At 43.6% G+C, this 18,593-nt stretch overlaps 1 protein-coding gene across 1 annotated transcript in view; it reads right to left on the minus strand.

The window, feature by feature from the left end:
* Positions 1 to 18,593, minus strand: part of LOC147733302 (receptor-type tyrosine-protein phosphatase eta-like) — a 526,406-nt gene that overhangs the window by 479,336 nt on the left and 28,477 nt on the right. The window contains exons 10-11 of the mRNA XM_086956289.1: positions 17,241 to 17,292; positions 16,806 to 17,063 (exon numbers count right to left, since the gene is read on the minus strand). Coding sequence (XP_086812415.1) covers positions 16,806 to 17,063; positions 17,241 to 17,292 — 310 coding nt within the window. The remainder of the gene's footprint in view (positions 1 to 16,805; positions 17,064 to 17,240; positions 17,293 to 18,593) is intronic.

Below are 18,593 nucleotides of genomic sequence, written 5' to 3' on the forward strand. Positions count from 1 at the left end.
AGAATAGCCTCTGCCAATCGGAATTCTGCCTCTCGAACGATATACCTGTGTAATCTATATGGACAGATATGCACACCGTTACGATGTAGAGAAAAAATCCTACAATGCAGCGTGCGCGATTGTTAAAGGTCGCTGGCGCTGTGGTAGATTAAAACCGATGATTACCAAAACTGAATCACTCAGAAACTGCTCAGCTCAGCGAGCTGAAATAAGATCTTTAAAGATGGCGCTTGAAAATGCCATTCGCGAATTACCCACACTATTAGTGTGCGATTCACATTACTGCGTCAAGTCATACAACAGTGATATGCAGAAATGGAGCAAGAACGGGTACAAAGATGACACAGGTGCCACAATAAAGCACAAAAAGCTTTGGGAACAAGTAGTTCTTTTACAAAAAGAACTACAAAAGACTCACGTGATACATACACTGAGTCATCGACGTGATGGCGTTCACGTTGCAGGGAATTCATTGGCTGATAGAGCCACAGCGGCGGCTGGTCAACCGGTTTCCGTAGCCACTAAAAAGCGTTCAGAAAAACAAATAGATGGAGAAACCATGCTGGCGGTAAAAGCCTCATTAAAAGGCGATTATGCAGCATTACCTCTCAACTATCCACTCAATAATACATACATGATTGATGAAAACTCCATTCCTTTTGCTGGAATCCCTGGAGTGGGGGATAGAGTAATTCCAAACATGAACCGGAGAGTTTTCTTGATTGAAGATGCACACATGGGATTGGGTCTGAGGCACCAAGAGATCCTGAAATCTCTGATAGAATTACAATCAAATTATTGGTGGCCGCGAATGAGCGTAGATATTTACAATTTTGCAAGAAATTGTTATGTTATGTTATGTTGGGACTCTTTTACAGCGCACGGCTACCCCGAGGGGTGTACCGGCGCTTTGGCAAAGAGAAGAGTACTGAAAAGAAACACAACCCAGCAGCTGAACAACAGGTCACCAAAGGGATCAGGCAGAATAGAGCCAAGTTTTAAGCTCCTTCCTGAAAGCAAGAAGACTGTGTGACTTTCTTAAGGAGACAGGAAGCTCATTCCAGCAGCGCGCAGCCCAGTAGCGGAAGGAACGTCCTCCGATCCGCGCCAATTTGACCGGGGGAACAACAGCTTTAGCCAAAAAGGCCGACCGAAGGGTCCTCCTCGGGACATAGAAAGCTAGGCGCTTTTCTATGTATTTAGGGCCGATTGAATGGAGGGCCTTAAAAGCGAGGGTCAGCACCTTAAAGGTGATTCTTTTGGCAATGGGCAGCCAGTGCAGCCTCTTAAGTAGTTCCGAGGCTTTTGCCCTGCGTGTTAGACCAAAAATGGCTCTAGCAGCCGAATTCTGTACAATCTGCAACCGGGCCAAAAGATATTTAGGCAGCCCGATATACAGGGCATTCGCGTAATCCACGCGCGAGCCAACTAAAGACTGCACTATGATTTTTTTTGTGCTGCAGAGACAGCAAAGGAAGGAATTTCCGGAGCATTTTTAAGATGCCGAAGCATTTTCCAGACAGGCCGATGATTTGAGATCCGAAAGAGAGGCTGTCGTCACATTGCACACCAAGGTTTTTGGCCCTTGTAGAGACCACCTCCGGAGGAAACATATCCTGGGGCCACCAAGTCTTCCAACTGGGGTCCGGCGAACAGCCGAAAAAAAGCAGCTCCGACTTGTCGGAGTTGCACTTCAGGCTGAGACGCCGAAACCAGTCGAAGACGGCACCCAAGCAATCCCTGATCCGACCACCATCAAAAGCCTCTCCCTTTTTAAAGGTAAAAAGGAGCTGGGTGTCATCAGCCTAGGATATGATCCGGGCACCAAAGGACTCCGCTACCGCCGCCAGAGGGGTCATGTAGATATTAAAAAGAGTAGGGCTCAAAATGGAGCCCTGTGGGACCCCTACCTCAAGCGGCGGCATTTCAGCGGAGAACGGCGGTGCCCAGACCACCTGTCGACGGCCGGTCAGAAAGGATTTAAACCAGTTCCACACCGTCCCCCGAAAACCGATCTCCCAGAGCCTAGAGAGGAGACCAGCATGGGGGACGGTGTCGAACGCCACCGACAAGTCCAGCATCACCAGGATGGCCTTCCCCCCCAGATCAAGCACCTCTCTGATGGCATCGGTGATCTCGAGCAAAGCTGTCTCCGTGCTATAATTAGCACGGAAGCCCGATTGAGAATCATTGAGAAATCTCTGATAGAATTACAATCAAATTATTGGTGGCCGGGAATGAGCGTAGATATTTACAATTTTGCAAGAAATTGTGAGGACTGCAACAGAGATAGCAGTTGTGAACCGGACCAGACAACAGCCCAGACACCACTATTAGACAGCATTAGGCTACATATGCTTAGACGTCCGACCGGACAAATGCGGTCCCATAATTATTAAGATTTGATTCACTAAAAATGTAGGCCCCAGCGCTCGGCTGACACCAGAACTTTTATAAAATATTTGCGAGTCTTTATCGGCACATAAGCAATTGGCATGCTACATTCTGACCAGGGTCCTGCGTTTAGCTCTCGAGCTTACAAAGAGGCCATGACCAGCATGGGCATTGCATTGCGGTACTCTTCTCCCTTCCATCCTGAGGGAAATGCGGTAGTGGAAAGAAAAAACTGTGACATGAAGCAATCTATAACGGCGAGGGTATTAGGTTCGGGTGATGGGTGGGTCAAACATTTAATAAGTGTCCAACGTAGTCTTAATAACATGCCAAGAGATTCTCTAAAAAGTTTCAGTCCGTATGAACTTTTGTTTGGAACTAGAATGATTATCCAGATTCCAGGATGTGGATCGTCAGACTTCAGTGGTAGAAGAAAAATCTTTTGATATCAAAGATCGTTTGGCTGTTTTACAGGACTTGAATGAAACAAGAAAGAGTCTAAGTAACATAATAAATAAGCCAACAACCACTGAAGAACCACCTGTCCCAGCAAGACCTGTCTGGATTCCAAAGATTGGGGATCTAGTCAGAGAAAAGATGGCGGTGAAGAAGGAATGTGGGTCTTCTTACAGAAAAGTAGTACCTGTCTTAGCTATCAGCGGAGCAAGATCAGTAGTACTACCGCCACTTGCTGGTAAAAAAGAAAACAGAATTGTTTCAATCGACCTGGTGAAACCACAAACATGTGGCCGATAATAAATAGCAGGCCTGGTGGACTCCCAAGAAATAGCAGAAGACCAAACTTTGCTACAATCCAAGAGGTTCAAACTGAGAGACTAATCACATTCGATAAACCAACAGTAAATAAAAAAGGACTATGCAACAAAGCCATGGAACTTGTGCCTCTTGAAACCCAAATTGCAACAATTCTAAAGGTACACCAATCTACAACGATGTACCTTCAGAATGTACAAATGTAACAAAAGAAAATGCAAAGATCAATGGAATCCGGAAGTGATCCCACCAATTGACAGAACTGCATCTGGCTATTTTATCAACTTTGATTACTTTTCCGATGATCCAAGTGAACATGGAAAAAAGCCAGCAACAAAAACTTTCAAAGAGAAAATGACCGAGCTGTTTCACCAACTGAAATAGACATATCTGATCTCACCATGGATTGAATTTTGGACTGTTTTAGGTGTACTTTTCCTCCTGCTTTGGCTCATCTTGGTTTTATGTTTGGGTAGATTCATTGATGGAAAATATAGTACACAGCAAGTCAGAATATCAACTTGGTCCTAAAGTGGCACAGATCCTCGCACATCGAGAAAAGAGAACTATCATCAGTGAACATCACAGCCAATCCAATACCTGGGTGTATTGCATGGGACAGAACTGACTATGATATTTATGGCCCAATTGAGCTCTTGAAGTATCCACATCAGTTCAAGATTTCCTTAAGTGATTTTGTGAAACCAAGTTCCTTTTCTGATGATTGGGATTTTGAAAATATTAATAGTATGATGTCAGATTTAATAATGTCAGCTAAATTTACAGAACATGATTATTTACAGCGTTCATCAAATTATGAAGAATTATACTGTTACAATCACTATGGTCATCACTATTTGCATAAATCTGCACAACCTAGAAATGTTTTTACTTATAATCAATGGGAACATTGTCCAACACCACCAAAAGGAAGTTCGAAAACATGTTTTGAGAAATTTCTATACTACTCCAGGTTTAACAGCGATAATCCAGTAATGTTTTATTTTAAAATGTTAAATAGGACAGGAATGAAAAACATGCTGACAAATACTAAATTGATTTATTCTGAAAAATTTTATGACACAATGTCAACATTTGGTTTTGAATTTTGGAAAAGCAACATTGAAACAAAAACCATCTGGGGAACAAAAGACTGGCAGGTACAAGGTCTAGAATCATTATTTAGAGCCTGCATGATCCCAGAACAAATAACATTCCTGAATGATACCATTCAACAAACTACTTGTCTTGATTTAGCTAAGATAAAAGACTTAAACAAACCGTCTATTGCGAAGCCCGTACCTGAATACAACAGTACTACTGATATGGAAATAGACATATCCCATATTTTTCACCAAAACAGAACAAATCCTGATTGGAAAAAATGGTTGATCAGGCCCACAGACACAAACAACTGTCAAGATAGATTCCTGAATAAAAGAAAGTGGTTCAAAATGACCAGGCCAGACCCAAGATATTCCCAGAGACAACATCCAGGGATAGTTACAACATACAGTGTAGGGAAGCTATGCCTTGAATGGCTACAAACATCCACACTGGCTGAAATGAAGCAACACTTGACTTTACTTGAAGAAGGTGCTGACTTGCGTGATTTCATAATGGGACCTCGCAAACAGCGTCAAAAACGTTTCATAGCGGCCGGTATATATGCTGCATACAAAGAAGCTTGGAAAGTAATGCAAATTGAAACAGCAGAAAAAATTACAAAATTTATCGTATAAATTTGGAGAAATCACTTTCTGTTGTGGACAATGGGTTAACGACTCTGTCTTCCAGAATATATTCACTGGACAGTGTTGTATCATCTGCCTTTGATATAATAGAGCAGGACTTGCTAATGTTACAACATGGTCAGTCTCAATTGCGCTCTATTGTACAGCTTGGCTGGCGTTGCAAAACCTACGTTCAGGCTACGTGCCATGGTGTCTAATAAACATAACGTCATTATTTTCAATCTATAACCTTACTGATAAACAAATCAGTTTGGCACAAAAGGAGCAGATTATACGATTCTGAGCATTGAAAAACTTGAGAGATTACCATTTACAATGTCAGAGAGACCTGTCATTGAATGGATAATACACGGAACAATTACAATTCCAATAACAACTTCCCAGTTTAAATATTGCCAAGAATATATACCAGCAGGCCAGTATGAAAGGTTGGGTAAAGGCTACATCAAATGAACCTAGGATTTACCTTACACACACAAATGTTATAGTGAAAGAAAAAAGGAGGTAACAAGGATAGAACCATTCTTCAGACAGCTTTCCAACGGTAGCTACGTTATAAGAACTGACCACAGCTGACCACAGCTGTTGTGGATTGGTGCCAGGACAATGCTATCTCGTAACTGTTACTTCCAGGTTTGTTTGCTGTATGCAAGTATTGTATCCAAACAGGAATCCAGACATGGAGGCGGCAATATGGCCTTATGTGAATAGCTCTTCTATTCAAATTGATACTTTAAGCAGAATGAAGTCTATTCTTTTACAGACAACTGTGCCTTTAACATCATCCAAAGAAACGTATGACCTGCAAGTTGCAAGGACAGCTGCAGAGATACATACCCTTTTGTCGACAAATTGCCCCGTGCATTTCGTAGAAATGTTAAGTCAAATTTTAAACATGTCTGATACCAGTGGCATCACACATGTATTTAATTTTTTTGGGACTGTTAACACCATTTGAAACAGTTCTGGGCATCTTCAAGAATTTTGTCCATTCTGTCTTTGGCGGCCTACCTTTAATTTTGGGACTCGTAGTATGAATTTTATTTTTGCTCCTTCTGCTCCGATATGGCAAGCCAATCCACAGACAAGACTCCAGCAACGATGGAAGAAACGATCCTAGCAATACGATACCGAGACCGTATCACTAAGGTCCTCGGATTGGCCCGGCTAAGAGATTTGAGTACAACTTGGTTTCTTTCATCCAGACCAATCTGGCAGGATTGCATATTACCTGTGCTTCGATGTCTGCTATGCGGAGAAGAATGCGTGTTGGACGTCTGTCTTACACTACCATCAGCAGTACCAATGGATATCGATACTTTGCTAGGTCCGGTAACGACTCATGCAACGTGTTGTCCTCAGCGGCTACCTGTTCTGATGACGGCATTCGTTGAGACTTCACCACTACGAGTAGGTGGCGGTGAAGTACGAGAGGAAAGCAGCACCAAACAGGTAAAACCTTCTGCGAGCATTGCTGATCCAAACATCGATGATAGCAATCACGCAGAGAACTGCACAATTTCAGTATTTTCAAGCTTGGTCGAACTTTCACCTGATGTGGTAGACCAGTTTTTTGCGAGTCTGTCTGATATGATGTTCTCCCCTGAACAACGGGAATAACTTTTTAGAACAACAAGCACACAGCGTTCCCTGAACTCTGAATTTGGCCTTCAGTTTTGTTAAACAAAGCAATTGAAAACATTTGGAACTATTTTTCCTCTGGAAACGAAATTATTTTTCCTTTCAAATCAAAATATTTTTCCATTTTTCCCGGCACATGATACTTTGCCTAAAGTAGAACTATTCTTAGAGAACAGAGCTTCAATTTTTAGAAACATTAGAGACAATATTTAACCTCAGCCTCTAGCACATGTACAATATCGTATAAGTATGTGATGAAATGGTCTCGACCTTCTCTTCTGTATACAGAGCCATTTCTTTTTTTTTCTCTCTTTTTTTTAAATTTATTTATTTATTTATTTATTTTCCTCATTTGCCGACTCGCCACCCATAACTTCTAACTTGATCCGCCACTGGGCTTTTTTTATCTCATAAGCTGGTTAGAGTAGTGAGGCGTAGACATCACCTATTTTGTATCCGGCCTTTCTCTAAACGGTCCTTCTTGGCTGCCTGACTCAACAAGTGTGTCTTCCTCCTGCTCTGTTTTCCGTCCTGGAATACCATATAGAAGATACTAGCGAGATAGGCGCGGGCTTAATCATCGGAAATCATAGTAAAAATTATTCAACCAAAACATAGAAGGAAGGGTACCCAAAATCCTCGATTTCTCTTAGTATGATCTGAAGTATCAAGCTTAGCCATATACCTCATGGCTAAAATCCAATCCATTAAATTAGGGCTGAGTGGTGAGACCCATAACTTACATATCATACAGAGCCATTTCATGTGTAATTTAATTTATAATTTTCGCAATTCATTCAGCTGATATGTATAAACTTAACTGAATGATAACCTTGCTTGAAAACGTACAGTACCAATACTCATTTTCGTGTATAAACCATACACCATTTCAAATGCAATTATGTATTTTGGGGTGGGTTGGAAAACACACATGCATCGTATGTTTACTATTGCTTATTTTTTTGTAATGATGAACATTAATCCGTGGAGTGGGTGTTGTATTTCTATCTAGGACCCTAATTTGATATTCCCGATTCATGCCCTTATGTGGTTTTAATAAATAGTACCCTTATAAAGGCATAAGAATCAGATCCATATTTAGTAATAGCCCATGTAGTCCAAAGCACGGCAAGGCTACTCCCATGAACTCCTAGAAAGCATAACGCGTTCTTTAAACAAACCAAGCCTCCAGCAGCCCGGGAATCCCCCTCCTGCTTTTGTTTTGATTTGCACAAGAACTCCTACAGTCCAGCAAGAACTGTTAGTTCTTAATGACGTCTTATGTCCAACCTTATGTCAAACCCGACACGTTTCAGGTATAAATATACCAACGTTGCCTTAAGCAAACACACAGTGGTGGGGAGCAGAGCGACTTTCTACTTGTCTGAGAGCCCAGCTGTTGTCAGAGCCGAAGGAAGCCCCACCCCCCCTTTTTGACGCGCTGGAGAAGCTGCCTTTTCTCACGCCGAGAAATCCAGCTCCGGTGTTCCCAAGTCACCCTCGCGGGTTACTGGGAGATTGAGTCCTGAGAAGTGAGATACAAGACCTCCTTCATTCTATAACCAAGGTACGGAGCTGATTAAAACCTTCGAGAGAATTCTTGATTCTGATCCTTGGCAAAAACCTAACTTTAACTTGATACTGTTACTTACTTACTCTTTACACCCATATTAGGCTCAGGTCAGGTACACTGGGGTAGGCGTATCTTAGAAGCACCAGTTGAGTTCGTTTAGTCAATGTTTTTATGTATGTATATATTTTATATATTTTAAAGTATCATATGGCTAAGAAACCATATCAGTGCATTTACAGCATTATTTCATAATACTACTTTTACTGTACAGTATTACAATTGTGGCAATTAATTTCTCTTGCATGAGAAAGAAGACTCCTCAATAAAATAACACCTTTTATTGAAAACGCCCGTCTCTCTATTTCTCTGCACTCTGGTGAAACTAAGCATGCACGATTGACTGAGTGAAATAGCTGTCTATTGTTTTCACACGACTCTAGAGAAACACTCTTTATTCTGTGGGAGCAAAGTTGTCATGTTTATGCGGTTGTTAGAAACGAATCCCTTCTTGTCTAAATCAGGACGGTTAACCCTTTCCTGAACATTCGAGAAAGCTTCTAGTGACCTCTGAGCTAGCTGGCAAAACTAATTAAGTCTAACATAGTCAGTAGAGACCTAGATGACCTCAGTCCGACGTCTACACTGCTGTTTATGTTATTCCAATGCGCAGAGCCTTTTGGGAATATAGGAACTACTCTGTCCTGAAGAGTGCTCTTATTGAAGGGTTTGGCCTAACCACTGAGCAATACAGGTTGTTGTTCAGAGATATCCAAAAGACTCAGACTCAGGACTGGACTGACTTTGTTGATTGTGCCACTAAGGCTCTGGAAGGTTGGTTGCTGAGAAGTAAAGTTACAGGATTGTACAATCTAATAATGAGAGAACAGATCCTTAATAATTGCCAGAATCAGTTGTTGCATCAGCACCTGATTGACTCAGATCTGACCTCTCCCCAAGAATTGGGAAAGAAGGCAGACAAATGGGTCAGAACCAGGGTTAAGCAGAAGCCCCAGAACCAAGGTGGTGATCAGAAGAAGGCAGACCAGAAGGGTGGAGATCAAAAACAAAAAGACCAGAAGTCTTCTTCAGGCCCCCAAAATAATACTAATGAGGGAGGGTCCCAAAATGGAAAGAAAAAGAAGAAGAATGATGGCCAAAAGAAACCTTGGTGTAATTACTGTAAGTCAGTTTCTCACTGGTTTAGTGAGTGCACTAAGAAAGGTGGAGCCCCTGCCACTGCAGCCCCTAAGGCAACTGCACCCCCTAGTACAGTCAGCAGTGGCAGCCCCCAAACTAAAGTGATAGTGAGGTTAACCATGGGTACTGAGATGGAGTCTGGCCTAGTCAGAGTTCCTACTCAGGCAGTCTTGATCTGTGATGGGGACATGGACATGTCCCCTACTATGAGTCCCAGTACTCTGGGCAAGTACAGGCAGACGCCTTTGATTAATGGTGAAGTGGCTCAGGCCTACAGGGACACATGTGCCAGTGTCACAATGGTGACACCTAACTTTGTGGACCCTGGACAATTTGTACTGGGTGATAATTACCTGATGACCAATGCTAGCAATGTCACTACTCCCCATAGTGTGGCAACTGTTAACTTCTCCTGGGGAGGGGTAAATGGCCTCAAGAGAGTTGTGGTAAGTGCAGAATTCCCAGTTGACTGTCATTTGGGCAATGATCTAGAGGATTCTATGTGGTCAGAAGTGGAGTATAGGACTCATGCAGAGATGCTAGGTATTTCAGCACTTGTCCTTGCTGTGACCAGGTCACAGGGCAAAAAGTGCTTACCTGAACCTGTGCTGGATCTTGGAACAATAGACCAGACACAACCCAAGAGGAAGAGTAAGAGGGTTAAGGCAGTGCCTTCCCACTTGCCCCAGGTTCAGGATCAGTCCTCACAGGAGGCTGATTCTGTGATCCAAGAGGAGACTGTCCCTGAAGAGCTTGAACCTGATCAGGTTGAGTTTCTGGGGACAGGGGGACCCTCTATGGCAGATATGGGGCAGGCTTGATTAACTTGCCCTTCTCTTGAACCCCTCAGACAGCAGGATGATGCTGAGGCTGATGGGAATACTTAAGGTACCCATAGAGTGTATTGGGAGGATGGGCTCCTTTATTCAGAGGCTAGAGACTCCAAGCCTGGTGCTGCCAGGAGGTTGGTCATACCTCTGCAACTTAGGGGCTTCCTTCTAACCTTGGCACATGATATTCCTTTAGCAGGACACTTAGGCCAGAACAAGACTTGGGACATGCTTGTCCCTCACTTTCACTGGCTTCACATGTCAGAAGATACCAATGAGTTTTGTCGCTCCTGTGTCACCTGCCAAGCCAGTGGTAAATCACGTGGCACCACAAAGGCTCCCCTTATACCACTACCTGTGGTGGGGGTACCCTTTGAGAGAGTGGGGATAGACATTGTTGGACCAATGGACCCCCCGATAGCTTCTGGGCACAGATTTATACTGGTGGTAGTGGATCATGCCACCAGGTATCCAGAGGCAATTCCCCTGAGGATCACAACAGCTCCTGTTGTGGCAAGGGCCCCTCTTGGAGTTTTTTCCAGAGTGGGCTTTCCAAAGGAGGTTCTTTCAGACAGAGGTACCAACTTCATGTCTGGATATCTAAAAGCAATGTTGAAAGAGTGTGGTGTTAACTACAAGTTCACTACACCCTACCATCCACAGTGCAATGGGTGTGTTGAAAGATTTAACAAAACCCTAAAAGGGATGATAAAAGGGTTACCTGAAAAGCCTAGGCGAAGATGGGACATCCTTTTACCCTGACTTCTCTTTGCTTACAGAGAGGTCCCACAAAAGGGGATTGGCTACAGCCCTTTTGAACTTTTGTTTGGGCATCCTGTAAGGGGTCCCTTGTGTCTTGTGAAGGAAGGATGGGAGTTACCTCTCAAAAAGCCTAAACTTGACATAGTGGACGATGTACTTGGTCTCCGCTCCAGGATGGCTGAGTACATGGAGAAAGCATCCAAAAACCTTGAGGCTAGCCAAGAACTTCAAAAAGCTTGGCATGACCAAAAGGCTGTCCTGACTGAGTACCAGCCAGGACAGAAGGGGTGGGTGTTGGAGCCAGTGGCCCCAGCAGCTCTCCAAGACAAATGGTCTGGACCCTACACCATAATTGAGAAAAAGGGAGAGGTCACCTACTTGGTGGACCTTGGCACCCCTAGGAGCCCCCACAGGGTGCTCCATGTAAGCAGATTGAAAGCATTTGTTGACAGGGCAGACATGGGCTTGCTCATGGCTACAGATGGGGAGCAAGAGGAAGAGAGTGACCCTCTCCCAGACTTGTTATCCCATAACCCTGATGACGGTTCAGTTGATGGTTTGGCCTTAGATGGCAGCCTCACTGACCAGCAGCAACAAGACTGCAGACAAGTTCTATAGTCTTTCAGACACATGTTTTCATTGTCACCTAGTCAGGCTAACTGGTGCACCAATGAGGTGGACACTGGTGACAGTCTGCCTGTGAAGAATAAGATCTACAGGCAACCTGACCATGTCAGGGACTGTATAAAGACTGAGGTGCAGAAAATGCTTGAGCTTGGAGTAATTGAGCCATCAGAGAGCCCCTGGGCCAGCCCAGTAGTCCTTATCCCAAAACCTCATACCAAAGATGAGAAGAGAGAAATTAGGTTTTGTGTGGATTATAGAGGTCTCAATGCTGTCACTAGGACAGATGCTCACCCCATTCCAACAGCAGATGAGCTCATTGATAAATTGGCTTCTGCCAAGTTTCTGAGCACAGTTGATTTGACAGCTGGCTATTGGCAAATCAGGTTAGCTGAGGAGTCAAAGGCCAAAACAGCATTCTCAACCACTGGAGGCCATTATCAATTTGTGGTAATGCCCTTTGGATTGAAGAATGCACCTGCCACTTTCCAAAGGTTGGTGAACCAAGTCCTTTCTGGGTTGGATGACTTTTGTGCAGCTTATCCAGATGATATTGCTGTCTTCAGCTCTACCTGGGAGGATCACCTGATCCACCTGAAGAAGGGTTTAGAGGCCCTGCAAAAGGCAGGCCTAACTATCAAGGCCACAAAGTGCCAGATAGGGCAGAGCAAGGTTATGTACCTGGGCCACCTGGTAGGTGGGGGTCAGGTTCAACCACTGGAGAGTAACATCCAGACCATACAGGACTGGGCTCCTCCAACCACCCAGACACAGGTCAGAGCTTTCTTGGGCCTGGCTGGGTATTACAGAAAATTTGTAAAGAACTATGGGTCCATTGTGACACCATTAAATGATCTGACATCCAAGAAGATGCCAAAGAAGGTTCAGTGGACAGTTAGCTGTCAAAAGGCATTTGATGACCTGAAGAAGGCCATGTGCTCTGCACCTATCCTAAAGAGTCCTGACTACTCTAAAGAGTTCATTGTCCAAACAGATGCTTCTGAGTTGGGGGTGGGAGCTGTGCTTTCACAACTTAATGTAGATGGTCAAGACCAGCCCATTGCTTTCATCAGCAGAAGGCTGACCCCTAGAGAGAAACGTTGGTCAGCCATTGAGAGGGAGGCCTTTGCTGTGGCTTGGGCCCTGAAGAAGTTGAGACCATACCTGTTTGGCACTCACTTCAGAATTCAAACAGACCATAAGCTCCTCTTGTGGCTAAATCAGATGAAGGGTGAAAATCCCAAACTGCTCAGGTGGTCCATTTCCCTACAGGGGATGGACTTTACAGTGGAGCACAGACCAGGGACTGACCATGGCAATGCAGATGGTCTAACCAGGTATTTCCTCTTAGAACATAAAGACGTATCTGGTCAAGGTTAAGTTTTTATGTCCCTGCGTTTGGTGGGGGGGGGGTGTTATGTAGGAGAGTAGGGTCTGCTTTCCTATGGTCACCCCATTTTTTTGCTTTTTGCTTCACTGGTTTTCGACTTAATATGGCTGTGGGCCTGCTAATCAGACCCACAGCCTGCTGTTCTCTCTCTAAATTCACAACCATGTACTTTAGGTACATAACCAATTGGGTATTGGATCATCTTATCAGCCCCTGTACAGTGTACTATAGGTACCTAGGGCATAGGTGCATCCAAGGCCTACCAGGGGCTGCAGCATATCTTTTGTGACCCCTGGCTGGCTATCCAATCTGACACAACTGGCTGATCACTCAGCTGGGGCAAGGTGGTGTAATCACCTCTTGCTTAGATATAGTATACCTATATCTAAACCTATATCTGGACACATATACACCTATAAGTCCCTCCTATGGCAGGCCTTAACAATCCTGGAGGCAGAGTGCTTGGTTTTATGTGAGATGGTGCTCTAGCATGAGCTGAGCCTGTCTGCAGCTTTCGGGACCAACTCCCTTAGCTGTTCTGGGATATTGCCATACCATATACTCTTAAGTGCATTATAATCCTCGCGGTTACTTGCTAACTTTGGTTTGGCTTTATCAAAACATGTTGTGTAAGGTGTCATACGCTTTGGAATACTACCCCCTCACCAGTTCTGGTGACGCGGTAGCATTCCACCCTTCTAGAGGGAGAAGACATGTTACTTTGCTTAAAAGCGGATAAATCTAACCAGAGCCTCAGCATCACAAAATGGATGCTGCTGCCACTGACACAAGAATGGCCTCCTGGTGCTGACCGAAACTCCGGCAGGGGAGGCCTGGACAAATGGTATCCTGTCACAGGGAGGTGTTACTCCACCCCAGACAAGAGATAGTGGATTGGGGCAGGGAGGGCTGAAAGAAACCAGACACTGCCTGGGGCGCACAAGGCGTCCCATGCATAGCCTAGTTAAAACCAGTGCTGGGGCACTCCAGCCCCAGCTCTGGCGCGAAACTGGACAAAGGGAAAGGGGTGTAACCACCCCCTTCCTGGGTTCCACCCATAGGAGGGACCTAGCAGGTGATCCAGCCCCTTGATTGAAAATGCAATTTAGATCATCCTGACTGAAACTTTGAAACAAAACTCTGGACCCTTCAACATCCTACTCAACGTAAAAGACTGAAGAATCTCCCTTGTGGTCAAGGAGTGGCCACCCTGTGCAAGCAGGCACCATCAGCGCATCTAGACTTCCTTTGCCGTTGCTCCCGCCGGAGCTCGAATGACAGAGACCGACAAGACCTGGACTCCCAGACTTCCAACAGCCCGATCCACAGTCCTAGCAAAGCTTAGACCCGTGGAGGCGACGAGAGACGTGGGACCGGCCATCTTGAAAAGTCGACGAAGTGCTTCCAGCGCAGCTCCCGAGGCACCCTCGACGTTGTGCTTTGGGATTTGAGATGCCCCAGCTCCAAGCAGCTCCGAGCAGCCTGTGCTCCAAAGACCACCTCCCCACACTCTCCGAGTGCTGCGTGGGGCCCTTTTGCACTTTTCCTGCTCGATGCGTTGTCCGGTCGCTTGTCCGTTAGCTAGTGGCCTCTGTGATGATGAAACCTTGAAACTTCACTGCTGGTCTGGTTGCTCCAGACTGGCCCCAGCTCCCCTTAAAAGGAGCCTTCGATCTGGCCTTCCCGGTCCGATCAAGAAGACATCTTCGAATCCTGCGTGGGCTGACTTTGCCAAGGCTTGGTGACTCCGAATCAAGTACAGACACCGGCAACAGCAAGAGCCTTCGTGGGACAGCTCGTGTTCACCAGCTGGTTATCCTCGATCCTTCCTTGTCTACGTGGCAGCGGAGACAAACACCTCGACATCACCTGATTGCAACCCGACATCACCTGGTTCCTTCCTGGTTCCTCGCTGGTCACTGGCTAGTGACCTGAACTCTGTCCCCTCTGCTTTCAGGTACTCTTCATTTTCGATCCACCTTTGGATCCAACAGGACTCTTCTCTCTGCTGCCTGCAGCATCTTTTCCTCCAGGCTCCATAGAACTTCACGACGAAGCCCGACACACTTTGGCACCTATGCACTCGCTTCCTTTGGGTGAGAAAACAATATAACTCCAGTACTCCTATAGTGGTTTACACCTCTAGTGTTCTAGTTTTAAGTGGCTAAGTTCTAGTCCAGTCGGAAGTCTCCGAAACCTAACACTTTCTGATTTTTACGCACCATTGACTTGTATGGTAAACGCGGTTGCCTATAGACACTGCACCCGCATCCTGTGGGCCTCCTATGTCATAACCTTTATTAGTCCAGTGTAGGCCCAGCAATTCCCAAGGCCCTAGGCCTGTTCATTGTTTGTGACGTGGTACTTATACCACTTTCTTAATATATGGTTTGAGTGGCCACCTGGGCTATCCATAATTGTGCAGCTTATTGTATGTTATATTGTGTTCTTTGTTTAACGCTTGTGCTTCCGTGCTCATAAAGAGTATAGGGGATTATTCTAGAAATAAATACATATATTTTGTAATCATAACATGTGTGGTGTCCTTTCATTTGGTATTTAAAAGGATTACATACGGTAAACCAGCTGGCTTTACATGCCCTCTTGAGCTTAGCCTAAGACTGCTTTTGTCCATGCTACCTCTAGGATAGCTGGTCTATACCAGGCCACCTTCTCACAATTCTACAAAACATCATCATTTATAATCATCTTCAGTTCACAAACTCATGTTATAAAAAAGCCAACTTTCATTGACAAAAGTTTCTCTTTCATAGTTAGCATTGTGTATGTAACATTTAAAACGGTACCTGAAGCTACTTTATGGGTCTAAATCACACAAGGTAGAACACTCTAGGCAATGCTACTTGGCAGTATTAGCTAATTTTAAGGCTCTGTCCTATAAACAAATTCAGATAAAAGAACACAGGCCAGCCCAGTGTTTTCATTTTCAGTATATAATATTGTCCTGTTACAGACTTAATGATGAGATTTTGCCAACTGACATCATTACATCATTTTCCTGACGTGAAGATAATGAATTTCACTGTAGTTCCCATGACAATTTGCAATTGAGAAACCAGAGACTTTTAAATGAAAGGAGATGTAATACTTATATTTAGAATCCTGAGTTTTATATCAATATTATTGTTAATTATTTTGAAAATGCTTCATATTTTCTAGATCCTCTATATTACTTACTGCCACTCAGTCAATTTTCATGTTGACTATATCAATTCTTGAATAATAGGCATATGGCAAAATTGGTAATAGGATAAAACTGCTTATTACTGCTCTTAGGGGAACCATGCTTGGTAGAATGCCCAACTATAAAGAAGACATTAACAAAAAATCCATAGAATATAAATGACTCCTGTAGCACTAGAGATGCTTTGGAATCTCTTCACAAGAAGGGTTCCCAGCATGCTGTCTCTGCCCTGTCTATGAATCCCAGATTTTAGTCATGCTTTTAAAAGCTTTACTCCTCACTTTCAGGGTGGCTGTATGGTCATGTATAGTATAGATTGATATACACGGGTAGTTAAAAAGGACCAACACAGCTTTTTCTATAGGGCAGTTCCATAATTGTCATTGCAATGAAAAGTACACTTTTATAAACATTGTACAATATAGTGTTTAATATTTTTTTAGAAGTATAATTATTTGATTTAGGTTGGAGTAATGCCGCAACAGTAATGCCAAAAATATAACTTTTTAGACAATAATTGTATCCAACATACAATTAATATTTAAACAAGTTTTCTAAAGGATGAAGCCCGTACCCATCAGCAGGTTGATGCGGCTTCAGTTAGATAATTAGATTCACTGCTTTGCACAGTAAACCTAATAGAAGTATCAGCTGAACTTACATGTTGCCTCGGTAACTACTGATGATATCCCATTGAAAGGGCCACTGATTGTTGTAATTGTGACATTATATTCTCTGCCAGGGAGTAAGTCTGTAAAATTAAAAGGCTGTACATATGAGACCGTTTTGTTCTGGGTGACAGCTCCTTGGAGGGAGACAGTATAGATCTCCACAAGACCAGATGGCGCGATCCAATTGACTTCAATGGAATTAGTTGATTTCCAGTTATTAAGAGTGATATTCTCCACTAGAGGAGGCCCTGCAAATAGACAAAACAACAGTCATTGGATCTCTAAGGTACTGAAGCATTTCAAAGTAGATCATTGCAGAGTTCATTTTTTTAAATTGTTATTTATTTTATTTTCAACAGTATATTGGGATACGCATGCTATATTTAAGGTGCTTAATTTAGCAGACAACAACATTGTATCAGCACTATACATCTCTGGAACATCCACGTTTACCCCCTGATTAAGGTCGAAGTTGGTCTATGAACCATAACAATTGTAATAAGGAATAACAGTAGCAACAAATATTCCTTCTTCCCCGCAGCATCCCTCTTTACATCAACCCCTCCCTCTAGATAGCATTTTGGGGCTGATTACAGTGTCAGGCAGATGCACCATAGTGGTCTAGAACTGCCAGCCCATAACTCACCGGTTTTGACTGTACAATTAGGTTGCAACTGCGTGGAAACATCCCTGTACTGTGTGATTCCGCTAGTGGATTTTGCAGGGTGTTACCCACTCCACGCTCTGTGTACAGGGCGGAGTTCTGAAAATCTCAGCATAGTGTGGTGGAGTTTTTCCTCTTGCATAGCTCACAAAAGTTATGATGGCAAGCACAAGCGAGGAAAATCGTATGCAAGACCACCTCCAGTTGAGACTTTTCAGCGTGGGCTTTTGCTTCAGGTCACAACAGCTCACATTGAGAAACATGCTGCGCGTGTTGAGCAAGCAGCAGCTTGAATAGAATACATCTAATCTAGTGACTGTAAGAAGCATCATCCTCTTGCACTGTGCGAGGTGCTGTTCGCACTGTTTTGACGGCACACGCAACCTTCCAGCTCTAGAAACCAGTGCACGCAACATTCCTCAATACACTCCACTGCTTGCAAAACTTAGTGGGGTGTGGCAGAGTTTTTTCAGCACTTCATATAGAGTTTGGCATTGCAGAACTCCGTGAAATCTACCCTGCCCCTGAAATTAAGCAGGATAAATTCCATTTTTGCCATAAACTGAATTATAACAAGCAATTGTGCATCAAAGATCCAAAAACGTAAAAAAGGCTAATCATATTAACTCTATTTGTAGATGGATACTTTCAACCATTGGTCCTGGGAAGGGACCCAAAATGAGTAAGAAATACTTGCAGCAAGGCTCTTGCGTTAACATACTGTGATATGCCCTGAAATAATAACATTTGCATACACACTTCTACACAGACACATAATATACATGGTACTTAAAAAGAAGCACTACACTCAAGCCACTTTCATTTTGTAGCTTCATTCTTTGTCATGAAAGTTGTTAGTTTAAAATGATGAATTGAAAAGTAATTCAGATTACTAAAGATAGAAATATTTTTTTCTGGGTTGGTGTTTCAGACTACTGTCAAATATTAAGGAGATTACCAGTGGTATTTAAATAACCTAATAGTCACAAAAGAAATGCTCTACTTACTTGTATATGAAGATGTGAGTAACGGGGTACTTGCATAATTGCGAGCGCTGATTGTTACTACACTTATTGTGTAGTTTGTTCCCGATACAAGGTTCACAATATTGGCA

This window comes from Lissotriton vulgaris, chromosome 2_1, assembly GCF_964263255.1.
Source record: "Lissotriton vulgaris chromosome 2_1, aLisVul1.2, whole genome shotgun sequence".
In the NCBI taxonomy this organism is placed as follows: Eukaryota; Metazoa; Chordata; class Amphibia; order Caudata; family Salamandridae; genus Lissotriton; species Lissotriton vulgaris.